At 47.8% G+C, this 21,775-nt stretch overlaps 1 protein-coding gene across 1 annotated transcript in view; it reads left to right on the top strand.

The window, feature by feature from the left end:
* LOC127909031 (uncharacterized) overlaps positions 1-13,015 on the top strand; it is a 30,849-nt gene extending 17,834 nt beyond the window's left edge. The window contains exon 2 of the mRNA XM_052468884.1: positions 11,148-13,015. Within this exon, the coding sequence (XP_052324844.1) occupies positions 11,148-13,015 (1,868 nt within the window). The remainder of the gene's footprint in view (positions 1-11,147) is intronic.
* The last annotated feature ends 8,760 nt before the right edge of the window (positions 13,016-21,775 follow it).

The raw sequence follows: 21,775 nt of genomic DNA, 5'->3' as shown, positions 1-21,775 counted from the left end.
CATTCTGACCGGTTGCATCACCGCCTGGTATGGCAACTGCTCAGCCTCCGACCGCAAGGCACTACAGAGGGTAGTGCACCAGGCGGTGTCAGAGGAAGACCCTAAAAATTGTAAAAGACTCCAGCCACCCTACTCATCGACTGTTCTCTCTGCTACCGCACGGCAAGCAGTACCGGAGCGCCAAGTCTAGGTCTAAGAGGATACTAAACAGCTTTCACCCCCATGCCATAAGACTCCTGAACATCTAATCAAATGGCTACTTAGACTATCTGCATTGCTCCCCCCATCTCAGTCTGTAATGATATAGCTCAGTCTGTAATGGTATATCTTAATCTGTAATATTATATCTCAGTCTGTAATGGTAAATCTCAGTCTGTAATGGTATATCTCAGGCTGTAATGGTATAACTCAGGCTGTAATTGTATATCTCAGTCTGTAATGGTATATCTCAGGCTGTAATGGTAAATATCAGTCTGTAATGGAATATCTCAGTCTGTAATGTTATATCTCAGTCTGTAATGGTATATCCCAGTCTGTAATGGTATATCTCAGTCTGTAATGTTATATCTCAGTCTGTAATATTATATCTCAGTCTGTAATGGTATATCTCAGTCTGTAATGTTATATCTCAGTCTGTAATGGTATATCTCAGTCTGTAATGTTATATCTCAGTCTGTAATGGAATATCTCAGTCTGTATTGGTAAATCTCAGTCTGTAATGTTATATATCAGTCTGGAATGGTATATCCCAGTCTGTAATGGCATATATGAGTCTGTAATAGTATAGCTCAAACTGTAATGGTATAGCTCAATCTGTAATGGTATAACTCGGTCTGTGAAACTGTGGTGATGTCAGTACTACTGACTCAGTAGTGTAGTCTGGGAGTGGCTTAGTCCTATATCCTGTGGAGGAGATGTAGTGAGCCTATCTGTCAGTAGCTGTCTGGTATCCTGTCTCCTGTCTGTCAGTAGCTGCCTGGTATCCTGCCTCCTGTCTGTCAGTAGCTGCCTGGTATCCTGCCTCCTGTCTGTCAGTAGCTGCCTGGTATCCTGCCTCCTGTCTGTCAGTAGCTGCCTGGTATCCTTCCTCCTGTCTGTCAGTAGCTGCCTGGTATCCTTCCTCCTGTCTGTCAGTAGCTGCCTGGTATCCTGCCTCCTGTCTGTCTCTAGCTGCCTATCCTGTCTGTTAGTAGCTGACCTGCCTCCTGTCTGTCAGTAGCTACCTGGTATCCTGCCTCATGTCTTTCAGTAGCTACCTGGTATCCTGCCTCCTGTCTGTCAGTAGCTGCCTGGTATCCTTCCTCCTGTCTGTCAGTAGCTGCCTGGTATCCTGTCTGTTAGTAGCTGACTTGTATCCTGCCTCCTGTCTGTCAGTAGCTGTCTGGTATCCTGTCTGTTAGTAGCTGACTTGTATCCTCCTGTCTGTCAGTAGCTGCCTGGTATCCTGCCTCCTGTCTGTTAGTAGCTGTCTGGTATCCTGCCTCCTGTCTGTCAGTAGCTGCCTGGTATCCTGTCTGTTAGTAGCTGCCTTGTATCCTGCCTCCTGTCTGTCAGTAGCTGCCTGGTATCCTGCCTCCTGTCTGTTAGTAGCTGTCTGGTATCCTGCCTCCTGTCTGTCAGTAGCTGCCTGGTATCCTGTCTGTCAGTAGCTGCCTGGTATCCTTCCTCCTGTCTGTTAGTAGCTGACTTGTATCCTGCCTCCTGTCTGTTAGTAGCTGTCTGGTATCCTTCCTCCTGTCTGTCAGTAGCTGCCTGGTATCCTGCCTCCTGTCTGTCAGTAGCTGTCTGGTATCCTGCCTCCTGTCTGTCAGTAGCTGTCTGGTATCCTGCCTCCTGTCTGTCAGTAGCTGCCTGGTATCCTTCCTCCTGTCTGTCAGTAGCTGCCTGGTATCCTTCCTCCTGTCTGTCAGTAGCTGCCTGGTATCCTGCCTCCTGTCTGTCAGTAGCTGCCTGGTATCCTTCCTCCTGTCTGTCAGTAGCTGCCTGGTATCCTGCCTCCTGTCTGTCAGTAGCTGCCTGGTATCCTGCCTCCTGTCTGTCAGTAGCTGCCTGGTATCCTGCCTCCTGTCTGTCAGTAGCTGTCTGGTATCCTGCCTCCTGTCTGTCAGTAGCTACCTGGTATCCTGCCTCATGTCTTTCAGTAGCTACCTGGTATCCTGCCTCCTGTCTGTCAGTAGCTGCCTGGTATCCTTCCTCCTGTCTGTCAGTAGCTGCCTGGTATCCTTCCTCCTGTCTGTCAGTAGCTGCCTGGTATCCTTCCTCCTGTCTGTCAGTAGCTGCCTGGTATCCTGCCTCCTGTCTGTCAGTAGCTGCCTGATATACTGTCTGTCAGTAGCTGCCTGGTATCCTTCCTCCTGTCTGTCAGTAGCTGCCTGGTATCCTGCCTCCTGTCTGTCAGTAGCTGCCTGGTATCCTTCCTCCTGTCTGTCAGTAGCTGCCTGGTATCCTTCCTCCTGTCTGTCAGTAGCTGCCTGATATACTGTCTGTCAGTAGCTGCCTGGTATCCTTCCTCCTGTCTGTCAGTAGCTGCCTGATATACTGTCTGTCAGTAGCTGCCTGGTATCCTTCCTCCTGTCTGTCAGTAGCTGCCTGGTATCCTTCCTCCTGTCTGTCAGTAGCTGCCTGATATACTGTCTGTCAGTAGCTGCCTGGTATCCTTCCTCCTGTCTGTCAGTAGCTGTCTGGTATCCTGCCTCCTGTCTGTCAGTAGCTGCCTGGTATCCTTCCTCCTGTCTGTCAGTAGCTGCCTGGTATCCTTCCTCCTGTCTGTCAGTAGCTGCCTGGTATCCTTCCTCCTGTCTGTCAGTAGCTGCCTGGTATCCTGCCTCCTGTCTGTCAGTAGCTGCCTGATATACTGTCTGTCAGTAGCTGCCTGGTATCCTTCCTCCTGTCTGTCAGTAGCTGCCTGGTATCCTGCCTCCTGTCTGTCAGTAGCTGCCTGGTATCCTTCCTCCTGTCTGTCAGTAGCTGCCTGATATACTGTCTGTCAGTAGCTGCCTGGTATCCTTCCTCCTGTCTGTCAGTAGCTGCCTGGTATCCTGCCTCCTGTCTGTCAGTAGCTGCCTGGTATCCTGCCTCCTGTCTGTCAGTAGCTGCCTGGTATCCTTCCTCCTGTCTGTCAGTAGCTGCCTGGTATCCTTCCTCCTGTCTGTCAGTAGCTGCCTGGTATCCTGCCTCCTGTCTGTCAGTAGCTGCCTGGTATCCTGCCTCCTGTCTGTCAGTAGCTGCCTGGTATCCTTCCTCCTGTCTGTCAGTAGCTGTCTGGTATCCTGCCTCCTGTCTGTCAGTAGCTGTCTGGTATCCTGCCTCCTGTCTGTCAGTAGCTGCCTGGTATCCTTCCTCCTGTCTGTCAGTAGCTGCCTGGTATCCTGCCTCCTGTCTGTCAGTAGCTGCCTGGTATCCTGCCTCCTGTCTGTTAGTAGCTACCTGGTATCCTGCCTCCTGTCTGTCAGTAGCTACCTGGTATCCTGCCTCCTGTCTGTCAGTAGCTGCCTGGTATCCTTCCTCCTGTCTGTCAGTAGCTGCCTGGTATCCTGCCTCCTGTCTGTCAGTAGCTGCCTGGTATCCTGCCTCCTGTCTGTCAGTAGCTGCCTGGTATCCTGCCTCCTGTCTGTCAGTAGCTGCCTGGTATCCTGCCTCCTGTCTGTCAGTAGCTGTCTGGTATCCTGTCTGTCAGTAGCTGCCTGGTATCCTCCCTCCTGTCTGTCAGTAGCTGCCTGGTATCCTGCCTCCTGTCTGTCAGTAGCTGCCTGGTATCCTGTCTGTTAGTAGCTGCCTGGTATCCTTCCTCCTGTCTGTCAGTAGCTGCCTGGTATCCTTCCTCCTGTCTGTCAGTAGCTGTCTGGTATCCTGCCTCCTGTCTGTCAGTAGCTGCCTGGTATCCTTCCTCCTGTCTGTCAGTAGCTGCCTGGTATCCTGCCTCCTGTCTGTCAGTAGCTGCCTGGTATCCTTCCTCCTATCTGTCAGTAGCTGCCTGGTATCCTTCCTCCTGTCTGTCAGTATCTGCCTGGTATCCTTCCCCCTGTCTGTCAGTAGCTGCCTGGTATCCTGCCTCCTGTCTGTCAGTAGCTGCCTGGTATCCTGCCTCCTGTCTGTCAGTAGCTGCCTGGTATCCTGCCTCCTGTCTGTCAGTAGCTGTCTGGTATCCTGTCTGTCAGTAGCTGCCTGGTATCCTGCCTCCTGTCTGTCAGTAGCTGCCTGGTATCCTGTCTGTTAGTAGCTGCCTGGTATCCTTCCTCCTGTCTGTCAGTAGCTGCCTGGTATCCTTCCTCCTGTCTGTCAGTAGCTGTCTGGTATCCTGCCTCCTGTCTGTCAGTAGCTGCCTGGTATCCTTCCTCCTGTCTGTCAGTAGCTGCCTGGTATCCTGCCTCCTGTCTGTCAGTAGCTGCCTGGTATCCTTCCTCCTATCTGTCAGTAGCTGCCTGGTATCCTGCCTCCTGTCTGTCAGTAGCTGCCTGGTATCCTGCCTCCTGTCTGTCAGTAGCTGCCTGGTATCCTGTCTGTTAGTAGCTGCCTGGTATCCTTCCTCCTGTCTGTCAGTAGCTGCCTGGTATCCTTCCTCCTGTCTGTCAGTAGCTGCCTGGTATCCTGCCTCCTGTCTGTCAGTAGCTGCCTGGTATCCTGCCTCCTGTCTGTCAGTAGCTGCCTGGTATCCTGCCTCCTGTCTGTCAGTAGCTGCCTGGTATCCTGCCTCCTGTCTGTCAGTAGCTGCCTGATATCCTGTCTGTCAGTAGCTGCCTGGTATCCTTCCTCCTGTCTGTCAGTAGCTGCCTGGTATCCTGCCTCCTGTCTGTCAGTAGCTGCCTGGTATCCTGCCTCCTGTCTGTCAGTAGCTGCCTGGTATCCTTCCTCCTGTCTGTCAGTAGCTGCCTGGTATCCTGCCTCCTGTCTGTCAGTAGCTGCCTGGTATCCTGCCTCCTGTCTGTCAGTAGCTGCCTGGTATCCTTCCTCCTGTCTGTCAGTAGCTGCCTGGTATCCTTCCTCCTGTCTGTCAGTAGCTGCCTGGTATCCTGCCTCCTGTCTGTCAGTAGCTGCCTGGTATCCTGCCTCCTGTCTGTCAGTAGCTGCCTGGTATCCTGCCTCCTGTCTGTCAGTAGCTGCCTGGTATCCTTCCTCCTGTCTGTCAGTAGCTGCCTGGTATCCTTCCTCCTGTCTGTCAGTAGCTGCCTGGTATCCTGCCTCCTGTCTGTCAGTAGCTGCCTGGTATCCTGCCTCCTGTCTGTCAGTAGCTGCCTGGTATCCTGCCTCCTGTCTGTCAGTAGCTGCCTGGTATCCTGCCTCCTGTCTGTCAGTAGCTGCCTGGTATCCTGCCTCCTGTCTGTCAGTAGCTGCCTGGCATCCTGCCTCCTGTCTGCTGCCTGCTGTTCCTCCAGGAGGGTTGTATCCTCTTCAGGGGAGAGCAGTAGGAATCAGCCTTATAGGTAGGAGGGAACTGGTATTTTATGGTTCATGGAACCCACTACACCTCTGCACCCCTCTCTCTGTGTTTTCCATCCCTCTCTCTCTTTCTGTGTTAATCTAAGGAAACCTTTAATGGATTTGAATGGGTCCACGTCCATCTGCAGTATGTTGGCTAGAGCAAGCATGTTTCAGCTTAAACTATTTGTTTCAGCTTAAACAGTTTGTAGGGCTGGAAACTGCCAGGGACCTCACGATATGATATTATCACAATACTTAGGTGACGATACGATAGGTATTGCAATTCTCACGATTCTATATGTATTGCGATTCGATACTGTGATTTTATTGAGATTCGATACTGTGATTTTATTGCGATTCGAACATAGTGCTCACCATATGTCTGCTGCAGAGGGACTCGAGCGAGACATGAGCATTTGTTTTCATCAGTCATGCAAATGAACGTGCTAAAAACAAATGGAGTCCCTATTTATTTTGTACCTTTATTTAACCAGGCAAGGCAGTTAAGAACAAATTCTTATTTTCAATGACGGCCTAAGAACAGCAGGTTAACTGCCTTGTTCAGGGACAGAACAACAATTGTTTTACCTTGTCAGCTCGGGGATTCGATCTTGCGACCTTTCTGTTACAAGTCCAACGCATTTAAAGAATAAGATGTAGAACAAGCTATGTGTCACGACTTCCGCCGAAGTCAGCCCCTCTCCTTGTTCGGGTGGTGTTCGGCGGTCACCGGCTTTCTAGTCACCACCGATCTATGTGTCAGTTTCGTTTTGTTTTGTCTGTATTAATCACACCTGGTTTCAATTCCCATATCATGTTCCTTATTTAACCCTCTGGCATACATTTCTGTTCTGTCCATGATTGTTGGTGTCTTTAGTGGTTGTTGATTGTGCTAGTGTATATGTATGTTCCTATTTGGAATTTTTGCTTGACTTTTTGAGTAAACTCCGTTGTGTTGCTCAAAACCTGTGTCCTGCGCCTGACTCCGCTACATCTCTGCACCCAATCGCTGACACTATGAAATAAAAATACTGGCGTTTTGGTGCATGGACAGCCAACTAGCGCAAAAATAATATTACAATATTGTCAAAATGATACAATATGATATACCGTTAAAAATGATATCCCCAAATGTAACTATCGATCCCCCCCATCACTAACATTTGGTTTAGATAATCAATCTAAGATCCTAGATGGGGTCACATTTCACTAATCAATTATTAGCATGAAACACAATGGAATGTGTAGATGCCTAAAACTATTGTTTACTTCCTGACCCACCTTGTAAAAACACTTTAACTCATGATCAACATACAGGGATCAATAGGTGGATTGAGCGGGAATAACAACCAAGCTAATTGGATTCCCTGGATCCAATACAAGCCAATTAACCTTACAATGAAACAATTCAAAGTGAATGGAGTGGTTCGATATCACAACACTGAGGCATCAGAATAAGCGCCTCATGGGATAGTTTATCTCCATAGGAATGATTAGAGAAGGGATTCATAGCTCTCTATCAACCTAACATATAGGCCTATTTAGTAACATGATTGTGCTATTACATGTTTTAATGAGGCTTCATTCCTGTCGCTCCACCCCTGTAGTTGGACAGGGTTAACATTACATCACTGTGCATGTTAATGACAGCTCTCTTTTAGAGTGGGGCTCTCAGAGTGCTGCAGTGAGGGTTGAGGGGTGAGGGGGAAGAGGACAGAGAGCAGAACAGGTTTAAAACCTCCGCCCCCTGGGACCAACCACAGAGCTAGCTAGTGATAAACACACGATTAGGAAGACAAATGATATTAGGGCCCATCATTTCCCGCCCACCATGATCATTAAAAGAGCACAGAGCAACAATAGATCTGTACTAATTGGTAGAGGAATATCACCATGACAACACATTACAGCCATCAATCACAGTCTGACTTTGAGGTGTACTTGAGTTGACCTCGTGATTTACTGCTGTGTAGCTGTTTTGTTTTTGCAAGAGAGTTGACTTCTGTGATCGAAAAAGTCTTGGTTTTATGCATGTCAACATCAGAAGCCTCCTCCCTAAGTTTGTTTTACTCACTGCTTTAGCACACTCTGCTAACCCTGATGTCCTTGCCGTGTCTGAATCCTGGCTCAGGAAGGCCACCAAAAATTCAGAGATTTCCATACCCAACTATAACATCTTCCGTCAAGATAGAACTGCCAAAGGGGGCGGAGTCGCAGTCTACTGCAGAGATAGCATGCAAAGTAATGTCATACTTTCCAGGTCCATACCCAAACAGTTTGAACTACTAATTTTGAAAATTACTCTCTCCAGAAACAAGTCTCTCACTGTTGCCGCCTGCTACCGACCCCCGTCAGCTCCCAGCTGTGCCCTGGACACCATTTGTGAATTGATCGCCCCCCATCTAGCTTCAGAGTTTGTTCTGTTAGGTGACCTAAACTGGGATATGCTTAACACCCCGGCAGTCCTACAATCTAAGCTAGATGCCCTCAATCTCACTCAAATCATCAAGGAACCCACCAGGTACAACCCTAACTCTGTAAACAAGGGCACCCTCATAGACGTCATCCTGACCAACTGGCCCTCCAAATATACCTCCGCTGTCTTCAACCAGGATCTCAGCGATCACTGCCTCATCGCCTGTATCCGCCACGGAGCCGCAGTCAAACGACCACCCCTCATCACTGTCAAACGCTCCCTAAAACACTTCTGTGAGCAGGCCTTTCTAATCGACCTGGCCCGTGTATCCTGGAAGGACATTGACCTCATCCCGTCAGTTGAGGATGCCTGGTCATTCTTTAAAAGTAACTTCCTAACCATTTTAGATAAGCATGCTCCGTTCACAAAATGCAGAACCAAGAACAGATACAGCCCTTGGTTCACTCCAGACCTGACTGCCCTCGACCAGCACAAAAACATCCTGTGGCGGACTGCAATAGCATCGAATAGCCCCCGTGATATGCAACTGTTCAGGGAAGTCAGGAACCAATACACGCAGTCAGTCAGGAAAGCTAAGGCCAGCTTCTTCAGGCAGAAGTTTGCATCCTGTAGCTCCAACTCCAAAAAGTTCTGGGACACTGTGAAGTCCATGGAGAACAAGAGCACCTCCTCCCAGCTGCCCACTGCACTGAGGCTAGGAAACACGGTCTCCACCGATAAATCCATGATTATCGAAAACTTCAATAAGCACTTCTCAACGGCTGGCCATGCCTTCCGCCTGGCTACTCCAACCTCGGCCAACAGCTCCGCCCCCGTAGTTCCTCACCCAAGCCTCTCCAGGTTCTCCTTTACCCAAATCCAGATAGCAGATGTTCTGAAAGAGCTGCAAAACCTGGACCCGTACAAATCAGCTGGGCTTGACAATCTGGACCCGCTATTTCTGAAACTATCTGCCGCCATTGTCGCAACCCCTATTACCAGCCTGTTCAACCTCTCTTTCATATCGTCTGAGATCCCCAAGGATTGAAAGCTGCCGCAGTCATCCCCTCTTCAAAGGGGAGACACCCTGGACCCAAACTGCTATAGACCTATATCCATCCTGCCCTGCCTATCTAAGGTCTTCGAAAGCCAAGTCAACAAACAGGTCACTGACCATCTCGAATCCCACCGTACCTTCTCCGCTGTGCAATCTGGTTTCCGAGCCGGTCACGGGTGCACCTCAGCCACACTCAAGGTACTAAATGATATCATAACCGCCATCGATAAAAGACAGTACTGTGCAGCCGTCTTCATCGACCTCGCCAAGGCTTTCGACTCTGTCAATCACCAAATTCTTATCGGCAGACTCAACAGCCTCGGTTTTTCGGATGACTGCCTTGCCTGGTTCACCAATTACTGTGCAGACAGAGTTCAGTGTGTCAAATCAGAGGGCATGCTGTCCGGTCCTCTGGCAGTCTCTATGGGGGTGCCACAGGGTTCAATTCTCGGGCCGACTCTTTCTCTGTATATATCAATGATGTTGCTCTTGCTGCGGGCGATTCCCTGATCCACCTCTACGCAGACGACACCATTCTATATACTTTCGGCCCGTCATTGGACACTGTGCTATCCAACCTCCAAACGAGCTTCAATGCCATACAGCACTCCTTCCGTGGCCTCCAACTGCTCTTAAACGCGAGTAAAACCAAATGCATGCTTTTCAACCGATCGCTGCCTGCACCCGCATGCCCGACTAGCATCACCACCCTGGATGGTTCCAACCTTGAATATGTGGACATCTATAAGTACCTAGGTGTCTGGCTAGACTGCAAACTCTCCTTCCAGACTCACATCAAACATCTCCAATCAAAAATCAAATCCAGAGTCGGCTTTCTATTCCGCAACAAAGCCTCCTTCACTCACGCTGCCAAGCTTACCCTAGTAAAACTGACTATCCTACCGATCCTCGACTTCGGCGATGTCATCTACAAAATGGCTTCCAACACTCTACTCAGCAAACTGGATGCAGTCTATCACAGTGCCATCCGTTTTGTCACTAAAGCACCTTATACCACCCACCACTGCGACTTGTATGCTCTAGTCGGCTGGCCCTCACTACATATTCGTCGCCAGACCCACTGGCTCCAGGTCATCTACAAGTCCATGCTAGGTAAAGCTCCGCCTTATCTCAGTTCACTGGTCACGATGGCAACACCCATCCGTAGCACGCGCTCCAGCAGGTGTATCTCACTGATCATCCCTAAAGCCAACACCTCATTTGGCCGCCTTTCGTTCCAGTACTCTGCTGCCTGTGACTGGAACGAATTGCAAAAATCGCTGAAGTTGGAGACTTTTATCTCCTCTCCAACTTCAAACATCAGCTATCCGAGCAGCTAACCGATCGCTGCAGCTGTACATAGTCTATAGGTAAATAGCTCACCCTTTTTCACCTACCTCATTCCCATACTGTTTTTATACTGTTTTTATTTATTTACTTTTCTGCTCTTTTGCACACCAATATCTCTACCTGTACATGCCCATCTGATCATTTATCACTCCAGTGTTAATCTGCAAAATTGTATTATTCGCCTACCTCCTCATGCCTTTTGCACACATTGTATATAGACTGCCCATTTTTTTTTCTACTGTGTTATTGACTTGCTAATTGTTTACTCCATGTGTAACTCTGTGTTGTCTGTTCACACTGCTATGCTTTATCTTGGCCAGGTCGCAGTTGCAAATGAGAACTTGTTCTCAACTAGCCTACCTGGTTAAATAAAGGTGAAATAAAAAAAAATAATAATAATATATAATAATAATATAATAATAATATGTGGTCCTTCTGTAGCTCAGTTGGTAGAGCATGGCGCTTGTAACGCCAGGGTAGTGGGTTCGATCCCCGGGACCACCCATACGTAGAATGTATGCACACATGACTGTAAGTCGCTTTGGATAAAAGCGTCTGCTAAATGGCATATATTATATATTATTATTATAAATAAATAAAAATTCTCTCTTTTAAAAGTGGTCAAGGGCATAACTGAACTTTTTAGTTTTACTGAAATCAGAGTTATTTAGTTGCGAACAATACAGTGCATGATGTCTTACCTAGATGTATTTTTCTTCTGATTTTCTATTCTAAACAGGTATTGGATTTCTTCATTGCAATAAAAAATAATAACCTGCATAACCACGTTCAGCTTTATACAATTAACTGACCAATGTTTTGGATAATGACAGGGCTTTGACATTTTCCTATTGTCCATCAGTTAGTGAGGTGAGGAAACCTCAGGAAACCTTGGCATTGTTCCAGTCCACACTCTGCCCACCCAGGGAACCTTAAATCACCTCAGCATTGTTCCAGTCCATACTCTGCCCACCCAGGGAACCTTAAATCACCTCAGCATTGTTCCAGTCCACACTCTGCCCACCCAGGGAACCTTAAATCACCTCAGCATTGTTCCAGTCCACACTCTGCCCACCCGGGGAACCTTAAATCACCTCAGCATTGTTCCAGTCCACACTCTGCCCACCCGGGGAACCTTAAATCACCTCAGCATTGTTCCAGTCCACACTCTGCCCACCCGGGGAACCTTAAATCACCTCAGCATTGTTCCAGTCCACACTCTGCCCACCCGGGGAACCTTAAATCACCTCAGCATTGTTCCAGTCCACACTCTGCCCACCCGGGGAACCTTAAATCACCTCAGCATTGTTCCAGTCCACACTCTGCCCACCCAGGGAACCTTAAATCACCTCAGCATTGTTCCAGTCCATACTCTGCCCACCCAGGGAACCTTAAATCACCTCAGCATTGTTCCAGTCCACACTCTGCCCACCCAGGGAACCTTAAATCACCTCAGCATTGTTCCAGTCCACACTCTGCCCACCCAGGGAACCTTAAATCACCTCAGCATTGTTCCAGTCCACACTCTGCCCACCCGGGGAACCTTAAATCACCTCAGCATTGTTCCAGTCCACACTCTGCCCACCCAGGGAACCTTAAATCACCTCAGCATTGTTCCAGTCCACACTCTGCCCACCCAGGGAACCTTAAAGCACCTCAGCATTGTTCCAGTCCACACTCTGCCCACCCAGGGAACCTTAAATCACCTCAGCATTGTTCCAGTCCACACTCTGCCCACCCAGGGAACCTTGAATCACCTCAGCATTGTTCCAGTCCACACTCTGCCCACCCAGGGAACCTTAAATCACCTCAGCATTGTTCCAGTCCATACTCTGCCCACCCAGGGAACCTTAAATCACCTCAGCATTGTTCCAGTCCACACTCTGCCCACCCAGGGAACCTTAAATCACCTCAGCATTGTTCCAGTCCACACTCTGCCCACCCAGGGAACCTTAAATCACCTCAGCATTGTTCCAGTCCACACTCTGCCCACCCAGGGAACCTTAAATCACCTCAGCATTGTTCCAGTCCACACTCTGCCCACCCGGGGAACCTTAAATCACCTCAGCATTGTTCCAGTCCACACTCTGCCCACCCAGGGAACCTTAAATCACCTCAGCATTGTTCCAGTCCACACTCTGCCCACCCAGGGAACCTTAAAGCACCTCAGCATTGTTCCAGTCCACACTCTGCCCACCCAGGGAACCTTAAATCACCTCAGCATTGTTCCAGTCCACACTCTGCCCACCCAGGGAACCTTGAATCACCTCAGCATTGTTCCAGTCCACACTCTGCCCACCCAGGGAACCTTAAATCACCTCAGCATTGTTCCAGTCCATACTCTGCCCACCCAGGGAACCTTAAATCACCTCAGCATTGTTCCAGTCCACACTCTGCCCACCCAGGGAACCTTAAATCACCTCAGCATTGTTCCAGTCCACACTCTGCCCACCCAGGGAACCTTAAATCACCTCAGCATTGTTCCAGTCCATACTCTGCCCACCCAGGGAACCTTAAATCACCTCAGCATTGTTCCAGTCCACACTCTGCCCACCCAGGGAACCTTAAATCACCTCAGCATTGTTCCAGTCCACACTCTGCCCACCCGGGGAACCTTAAATCACCTCAGCATTGTTCCAGTCCACACTCTGCCCACCCGGGGAACCTTAAATCACGTCAGCATTGTTCCAGTCCACACTCTGCCCACCCGGGGAACCTTAAAGCACCTCAGCATTGTTCCCGTCTACGCTCTATCCACTCAGGAAACCTCATAGCATCGCGCCATTGTTCCAATCTACCCACTCAATAATCAGTGGGGGGAGAGGAAGCTTAACCTCCCTATGACCCATGGAGCAGACCAGCCTACACTCTTAGAAAAAAGGGTTCCAAAAGGGTTATTCAGCTGTCCCCATAGGATAACCCTTTTGGGTCCCATCTAGAACCCTCTGTGGAACCCAAAAGCGTCCTGCCTCGAACCAAAATTGTTCTACCTGGAACCAAAAAGGGGTCTTCAAAGTGTTATTCAATGTGGACAGCCAAAGAACCCTTATTGGTTCTAGATAGCACCTTTTTTCTAAGAGTGTAGAGGGAGAGAGGTGAATGGCCAGGTTCCCCTCCCTCCTCTACTCTACTCTTCTCCTCAACACACATAATGATCAGATCACAGGTACTGTATATCTCATCCACCTGTCAAACTGCATTGGTCCACAGTGAAGTATGGAAAGTCAATAGCAAGTAGCAACACAATGTGATGACTCCCACAGGTTCAGAGGTCAGAGGAGAAGACAGAGTTGCAGGCGAGAGTGATTAGAACTAGACGGTGAAACCAAAATGGTGATCCGATTATTGACATACTGTAAATGACCACTGTGATTTGTGAGGGGGGATTTCAGACAATGTTCTCTATTCAGCCGAGGAGGAGAAATAAATGTACTTTTAATCATCTCAAACTTGTTACTTAATAATTGTTGTAAAGTAAAATGTATGTTATGGAACTAATGAACTAGTGGAAGGTATTACTAATAATATATATATACTGTATATATAATATTAATTAACCATAATATTTATCACTAGTTTACACAGTTTAGAATGGATGCTCTATTCACTAAAAAGTAACTGGATGAGAAAAAGGACCAGCGGTCCCTAGATTGAAGTGCCTGTGTGTGTTTGTGTGTCTCTGTGTGTGGTCTTGCTCAGAGAGTAAACAGATTGACTGATTGGACAGGCGAAGGAGAAGAGAGCAATGAGAGTGGAAGCTTCCATTAAAACAGGAGACAGAATGCCCTCTAGATTCTCAGCATGACCTCAGTCTGTTAACCACCTGACAGAGGTTGACAGAGCTCCACACTGACACTGCCTACTCTCCCTGCACTCTTAGAAAAAGAAGGTGCTATCTAGAACCTAAAAGGATTATTTGGCTGTCCCCATAGTAGAAACCTTTAAAGAACCCTTTTTGGTTTCAGGAAGAACCCTTTTGAGTTCCATCTAGAACCCTTTCCACAGAGGGTTCTACGTGGGTTTCTAAGAGTGTGGCTTACACATGAGTTAGTCAACAGGAAATATCAACCTGACTGACCACGGTGTTAGACTGTGTGGGCTATGTAGACCAACAAAACAATGTCTAGACCTAGGGACTCCAATTGGCTCTTTATGGCATTATGACACACTGAGAGATGGGGCTCTACAACAAATTCACACATGCAGGGTCAAACTGGTATTAAACAAATGGGTGTTTATCACATGGTTTATAGGCTTGTCAAAGGTGCTGAACCTGTGCTCTAACAGCTTAAGGGCATTCTAAAAACACTAACTCAAGTTTGTCTGATATATAGTGATACACTATATACTGTATTGGGAAAAACAATCAAAAAATGTGGCCTCGATAAATGTACATCTTGCAGATGTGTAGCTCGTTCAATTTGCATTAAACTTTTGTCCTTCAATATTGTTGCCAACCAGCCAAAGGCAAAGACACTCAGTGCCAAGTCCAATGGCATAAAATGTTTTAGTACTCTTTATAAAACACTAGAGTACTTTATTCTCAGTGAGTGCCCCTCTTTGTGTAACATTTAGTTTTTTCTGAGATCAAACGGAACTCTTTGGAGCTACTAATTGGCAGTCGTTGTAGCCACTATCCTTTGGGCCATAGTTCCTATTGGGAGACTGAAGCTTTCTAAGGTGGCTTTAAAGAAATGTCTCTTTGATGCTGCGGCAGCTAAAGGACCCATGTCCAGCCAGCCAGGCCCAGCCAGGCAGGATGATCATTGAACAGGAGAGGTAGAAATGGAGGCAGCACCCCCCACACGCATAGAAAAAGGTTCCATGGATCCACAGGAGTGTATGCTAATAGAGGATAACTACCTCACAAGTATTCTCACATGCTAGGCACATCCCACCCTCCTATCCCACACGGGCCTTCACGTCTTTGTCAGTCTGTTTGAGCACCTGATGTGCAGGGAGAGAAATAAAGCACTATTCAGCACCTAGGATACTTGTATGTGCCTCCCTCCCTCCATCTCCCTATCTCCTTCAAACAAACTCATACTACCCTAATTACCTTCCTTTTAACTTTCCACCAACCCCTCTCCACCAAATCAGATGTTTTCCTTGACCTAGGATGCCCCCTGTTTTCCCTTTCAGCACAGATCCCACAGATCTCACAGTCATCCACATTCTGAGGGACCAAAAAGGCACAATGAGAAGAGGGGAAAGTGGGAAATATTATGCAAGCGCTGCATGTCACTGAAAAATAGCAGTAATCTTGTTTTCTAATTTCTGTCCTTTTTTTCAGGTAAAAACATTATATATACCATTATATATATATATGATAATTGATAATACAGGTTTAAATTGCATTTAGGATATACAGGTACATTTTGACTTCCTCAGTGGAGGATCTTTATTTGATCTGGTGAATGGTAGATGAAAGGCTTCCTATGGTAGCATCTACAATGAGGAGGAATTAGGTGCATGGTTGAAGACCAGAACACACAACATTGTACAAAATGCTACTCTTCATCTGGTACATTTCCAGGAGCAATCTGCATCTGTTCAGCTGACTGTACTTCAATATATCCATTGGCCTGCCAAGCCATGAGTAATCAAAAGGGATGCTCTCACAGTCCGTTCTACATTCAGCTTGATCACACTGTAGAAACAACTACAAGAACCTACAAGTCAAAATAAAAGGAAGACATAATACACCCACCCATCCATTGTCTTTGGGTCAACAATAACACATAGTTGTTGAAGGGTGTGAAGTGGATTTACACAATGTATGAGAATTTAATAGTGCAAACAAAGCACGTACTGCTATCTAAATAAATAGTCCCCATTGTAATGCTAACAACACAGCCCTGCTATTCCTCTGCTGTGTGTGTTGTGACCCTCATGTTTCGTCTCCAGCCGGAGTAGGGCTTAGACTGGGGGAATCAAAGCTGAGGCAGGGCTGGTGGTTCAGCTGACAGGATTAGGCTGTATGTCTTCAAAGACGCAGCTCCATTTCACTGTCACTTGTAATACCGTTTTTATTTCTACTGTTCTCCTCACTCTCTCTCCCTGTCAGGGTGTGAGGGTGAGTTAAAGCATAATCTCTAATGAATAGGCAGCAATGAAGCAACTGCCTGACTGATGCATATTTACAGATAGAGAAAGGAATAGGGATGGAGGTATTGAGAGATACTGGCCCCGGAGCTGTGGCTCTTTAATGCAGCATCTTAGACTCAGGCTGGGTCTAGGGACCCTCCTACCGAAGATATTGAACTGTTCTTTTCACCCTACAATCTAGAGGTTTCTTAATTTTTTTCTTTAGGTGGGACATTGGTTGAATCCTTAAAGCTAACCAATTTACACACCATGCATTCACAGACAAGCGTGCAAGCACACACACACCTCCTGAGACAAATGAACATTTCATCAAAACACTCGTTGGTGTCCTTGTGTGCTCTGTCTATTGTTATGCGCTAGGAAATTGGTCACATTTTATTTAGATAGTCCTATAGATGCTCTACAGATGGTCAAACTATCTACAAATGATCTGTTGATAAGTACCTGCTTCCTTAGGTTACGGTTAGGGTTAGGTTTAGGCTAATAGCGGTTAGGCTAAGGGTTAAGGTTAGGGTTAGGTTTAGGCTAATAGCGGTTAGGCTAAGGGTTATGGTTAGGGTTAGGTTTAGGCTAATAGCGGTTAGGCTAAGGGTTAAGGTTAGGGCCAGGGTTACGGTAAGGGTTAGGTTTAGAATAGCGGTTAGGCTAAGGGTTAAGGTGAGGGCCAGGGTTACGGTAAGGGTTAGGTTTACGGTTAGGCTAAGGGTTAAGGTGAGGGCCAGGGTTACGGTAAGGGTTAAGTTTACGGTTAGGATAAGGGTTAAGGTGAGGGTTAAGGGTTAAGGGTTAAGATTTAGATGCCCTATTGTAAGTGGCTGTTCCACTGGATGTCATAAGGTGTATGCACAATTTGTAAGTCGCTCTGGATAAGAGCGTCTGCTAAATGACTTAAATATAATGTTAAATGGTTAAGGTTGGGGTTAGTGGATAGTTAGTTGAAATGTGGTTGACAGTTATTGAACATCTGTGGAACATCGACTAATCATCTACTTGGGACTATTCAAATAAAGTCCAATCTGGAATTTTTCTCATTCAATCACTCAAATATGCCCTCTGCTCTTTCTGAATTTCACCGCACAACCTATTGTTGCATTTCCAATAGACTTATTTAGCTATCCATCAATCCATCCAAACAACTATCACGCATTCATCAGTAAAAAAAAAAACACTTAAAAAAATACAGTATTGAAATCTAAGTAATCCTCAAAGTAAGTCCACAGGTTTGTGAAGCATAAAGAATTGACTGGTGGTGTTCCGACAAGCATTAATTTCAATTACAGCTGTCAACTGCTTGAATGTGACTTCACCACTGAGATAACTACAACCCCTATTTCAGTGTGTGTTGCACAGAAAACCAAATGGTCATCCGGTAAATGGAATCCATATATAATCAAGTACAAGGCAATGCATTTCACACTCCACTAAAAGCAGTTAAAAGCAGGATTTAAGAGTCCTATAGCCAAGAGAGTCCCGAACACAAAAAGCCATCACATGGCCCTTCTTGCCTTTGCTCCAGTCATAACTGAGAACAGGGCTCCGGGCAGCCGAGCGGAAATGGAGGAAAACTCGCCTCCCTGCGGACCTGGCATCCTTTCACTCCCTCCTCTCTACATTTTACTCCTCTGTCTCTGCTGCTAAAGCCACTTTCTACCACTCTAAATTCCAAGCATCTGCCTCTAACCCTAGGAAGCTCTTTGCCACCTTCTCCTCCCTCCTGAATCCTCCCCCCAACCCCCTCCTCCCTCTCTGCAGATGACTTCGTCAACCATTTTGAAAAGAAGGTCGACGACATCCGATCCTCGTTTGCTAAGTCAAACGACACCGCTGGTTCTGCTCACACTGCCCTACCCTGTGCTCTGACCTCTTTCTCCCCTCTCTCTCCAGATGAAATCTTGCGTCTTGTGACGGCCGGCCGCCCAACAACCTGCCCGCTTGACCCTATCCCCTCCTCTCTTCTCCAGACCATTTCCGGAAACCTTCTCCCTTACCTCACCTCACCGCTCATCAACTCATCCCTGACCGCTGGCTACGTCCCTTCCGTCTTCAAGAGAGCGAGAGTTGCACCCTTCTGAAAAAACCTACACTCGATCCCTCCGATGTCAACAACTACAGACCAGTATCCCTTCTTTCTTTTCTCTCCAAAACTCTTGAACGTGCCGTCCTTGGCCAGCTCTCCCGCTATCTCTCTCAGAATGACCTTCTTGATCCAAATCAGTCAGGTTTCAAGACTAGTCATTCAACTGAGACTGCTCTTCTCTGTATCACGGAGGCGCTCCGCACTGCTAAAGCTAACTCTCTCTCCTCTGCTCTCATCCTTCTAGACCTATCGGCTGCCTTCGATACTGTGAACCATCAGATCCTCCTCTCCACCCTCTCCGAGTTGGGCATCTCCGGCGCGGCCCACGCTTGGATTGCGTCCTACCTGACAGGTCGCTCCTACCAGGTGGCGTGGCGAGAATCTGTCTCCTCACCACGCGCTCTCACCACTGGTGTCCCCCAGGGCTCTGTTCTAGGCCCTCTCCTATTCTCGCTATACACCAAGTCACTTGGCTCTGTCATAACCTCACATGGTCTCTCCTATCATTGCTATGCAGACGACACACAATTAATCTTCTCCTTTCCCCCTTCTGATGACCAGGTGGCGAATCGCATCTCTGCATGTCTGGCAGACATATCAGTGTGGATGACGGATTACCACCTCAAGCTGAACCTCGGCAAGACGGAGCTGCTCTTCCTCCCGGGGAAGGACTGCCCGTTCCATGATCTCGCCATCACGGTTGACAACTCCATTGTGTCCTCCTCCCAGAGCGCTAAGAACCTTGGCGTGATCCTGGACAACACCCTGTCGTTCTCAACTAACATCAAGGCGGTGGCCCGTTCCTGTAGGTTCATGCTCTACAACATCCGCAGAGTACGACCCTGCCTCACACAGGAAGCGGCGCAGGTCCTAATCCAGGCACTTGTCATCTCCCGTCTGGATTACTGCAACTCGCTGTTGGCTGGGCTCCCTGCCTGTGCCATTAAACCCCTACAACTCATCCAGAACGCCGCAGCCCGTCTGGTGTTCAACCTTCCCAAGTTCTCTCACGTCACCCCGCTCCTCCGCTCTCTCCACTGGCTTCCAGTTGAAGCTCGCATCCGCTACAAGACCATGGTGCTTGCCTACGGAGCTGTGAGGGGAACGGCACCTCAGTACCTCCAGGCTCTGATCAGGCCCTACACCCAAACAAGGGCACTGCGTTCATCCACCTCTGGCCTGCTCGCCTCCCTACCACTGAGGAAGTACAGTTCCCGCTCAGCCCAGTCAAAACTGTTCGCTGCTCTGGCCCACCAATGGTGGAACAAACTCCCTCACGACGCCAGGACAGCGGAGTCAATCACCACCTTCCGGAGACACCTGAAACCCCACCTCTTTAAGGAATACCTAGGATAGGATAAAGTAATCCTTCTCACCCCCCTTAAAATATTTAGATGCACTATTGTAAAGTGGCTGTTCCACTGGATGTCATAAGGTGAATGCACCAATTTGTAAGTCGCTCTGGATAAGAGTGTCTGCTAAATGACTTAAATGTTAAATGTAAATGTAATAACTGCAGTGGTGGACATTTCTCATCCAAGGCCACAGTGAATGGTGAACGTATTGGCACTATGCACAGCGTCTTATAATGGCAACAAAGGGAGGCAGTGGAGTGAACACAGCTGGGTTATGTAATCAATATGGCTGGTCACTCAGAACATAGAAGAGTGAGTCCATGCCGCCATGCTGCTGACTGAACTACTGTTTACAGTACATAGATTTCCCCACACTGCAGCATTCAAAGAAAGACCAACCTGATTGAAAGCACCTTCTTAAGTGCCAAGGGCCGTGACCCGCTTCAAAACAGAGCAAGGTCACAGCAAAGTTGCTTATCTCTGTAAATGATCATGGAAAATGGACAGATGATTTCAATTAAACTATACTCTGTCTGAACAGGGCTCCAGGAGCTATTCAAGAATGTTGTAGCTTCATCACCTACAAATGATTCCCTGCTGAGATTGAAAGCCATCGAAAAAACAAGTAGAGATTCCTCAAATATCGTTTCACCACTGCCCCATCCTAATCCATCCGGACCTGTCCTGTCAGTTCGTGGTGGAGGTTGACGCCTTAGACGTTGGTGTGGATCTTTCAAAGTACCACCCGGTTGTGCTCGGTCGAGTTTACGAGACTAAAGTACTTTAACAGCTGCAGACTGAAAGTTCCTGTATAGTCTTATTCTTCTTTGAGAGAGTTTCTAACCATTTCAACATTCAGCCACACTCCACATTTGTCGGGTATCGTAGAGTCTGACCATTCGTGATGTCTGGTTCAATACCTTCTGCCTGGATGGTCTGATGTAAATTTAGTTAGGAGGGGTTTTATGCACTCTGGCAAAAGGAGCGTTCCATGACGCTAACATAATGTCTGTGCTCATGTGGGTGTGGTCACTGACTGGGTAGAACTTTTATATTCTGAAAGAGCTGCAAAACCTGGACCCGTACAAATCAGCTGGGCTTGACAATCTGGACCCTCTATTTCTGAAACTATCCGTCGCCATTGTCGCAACCCCTATTACCAGCCTGTTCAACCTCTCTTTCATATCGTCTGAGATCCCCAAGGATTGGAAAGCTGCCGCAGTCATCCCCCTCTTCAAAGGGGGAGATACCCTGGACCCAAACTGTTATAGACCTATATCCATCCTGCCCTGCCTATCTAAGGTCTTTGAAAGCCAAGTCAACAAACAGGTCACTGACCATCTCGAATCCCACCGTACCTTCTCCGCTGTGCAATCTGGTTTCCGAGCCGGTCAAGGGTGCACCTCAGCCACACTCAAGGTACTAAACAATATCATAACCGCCATCGATAAAAGACAGTACTGTGCAGCCGTCTTCATCGACCTTGCCAAGGCTTTCGACTCTGTCAATCACCATATTCTTATCGGCAGACTCAGTAGCCTCGGTTTTTCGGATGACTGCCTTGCCTGGTTCACCAATTACTTTGCAGACAGAGTTCAGTGTGTCAAATCGGAGGGCATGCTGTCCGGTCCTCTGGCAGTCTCTATGGGGTGCCACAGGGTTCAATTCTCGGGCCGACTCTTTTCTCTGTATATATCAATGATGTTGCTCTTGCTGCGGGCGATTCCCCTGATCCACCTCTACGCAGACGACACCATTCTATATACTTTCGGCCCGTCATTGGACACTATGCTATCTAACCTCCAAACGAGCTTCAATGCCATACAACACTCCTTCCGTGGCCTCCAACTGCTCTTAAACGCTAGTAAAACCAAATGCATGCTTTTCAACCGATCGCTGCCTGCACCCGCATGCCGGACTCGCATCACCACCCTGGATGGTTCCAACCTTGAATATGTGGACATCTATAAGTACCTAGGTGTCTGGCTAGACTG

Source organism: Oncorhynchus keta, chromosome 18 (genome assembly GCF_023373465.1).
Source record: "Oncorhynchus keta strain PuntledgeMale-10-30-2019 chromosome 18, Oket_V2, whole genome shotgun sequence".
NCBI classification, from domain to species: domain Eukaryota; kingdom Metazoa; phylum Chordata; class Actinopteri; order Salmoniformes; family Salmonidae; genus Oncorhynchus; species Oncorhynchus keta.
This window is presented reverse-complemented; position numbering and strand designations above follow the sequence as displayed.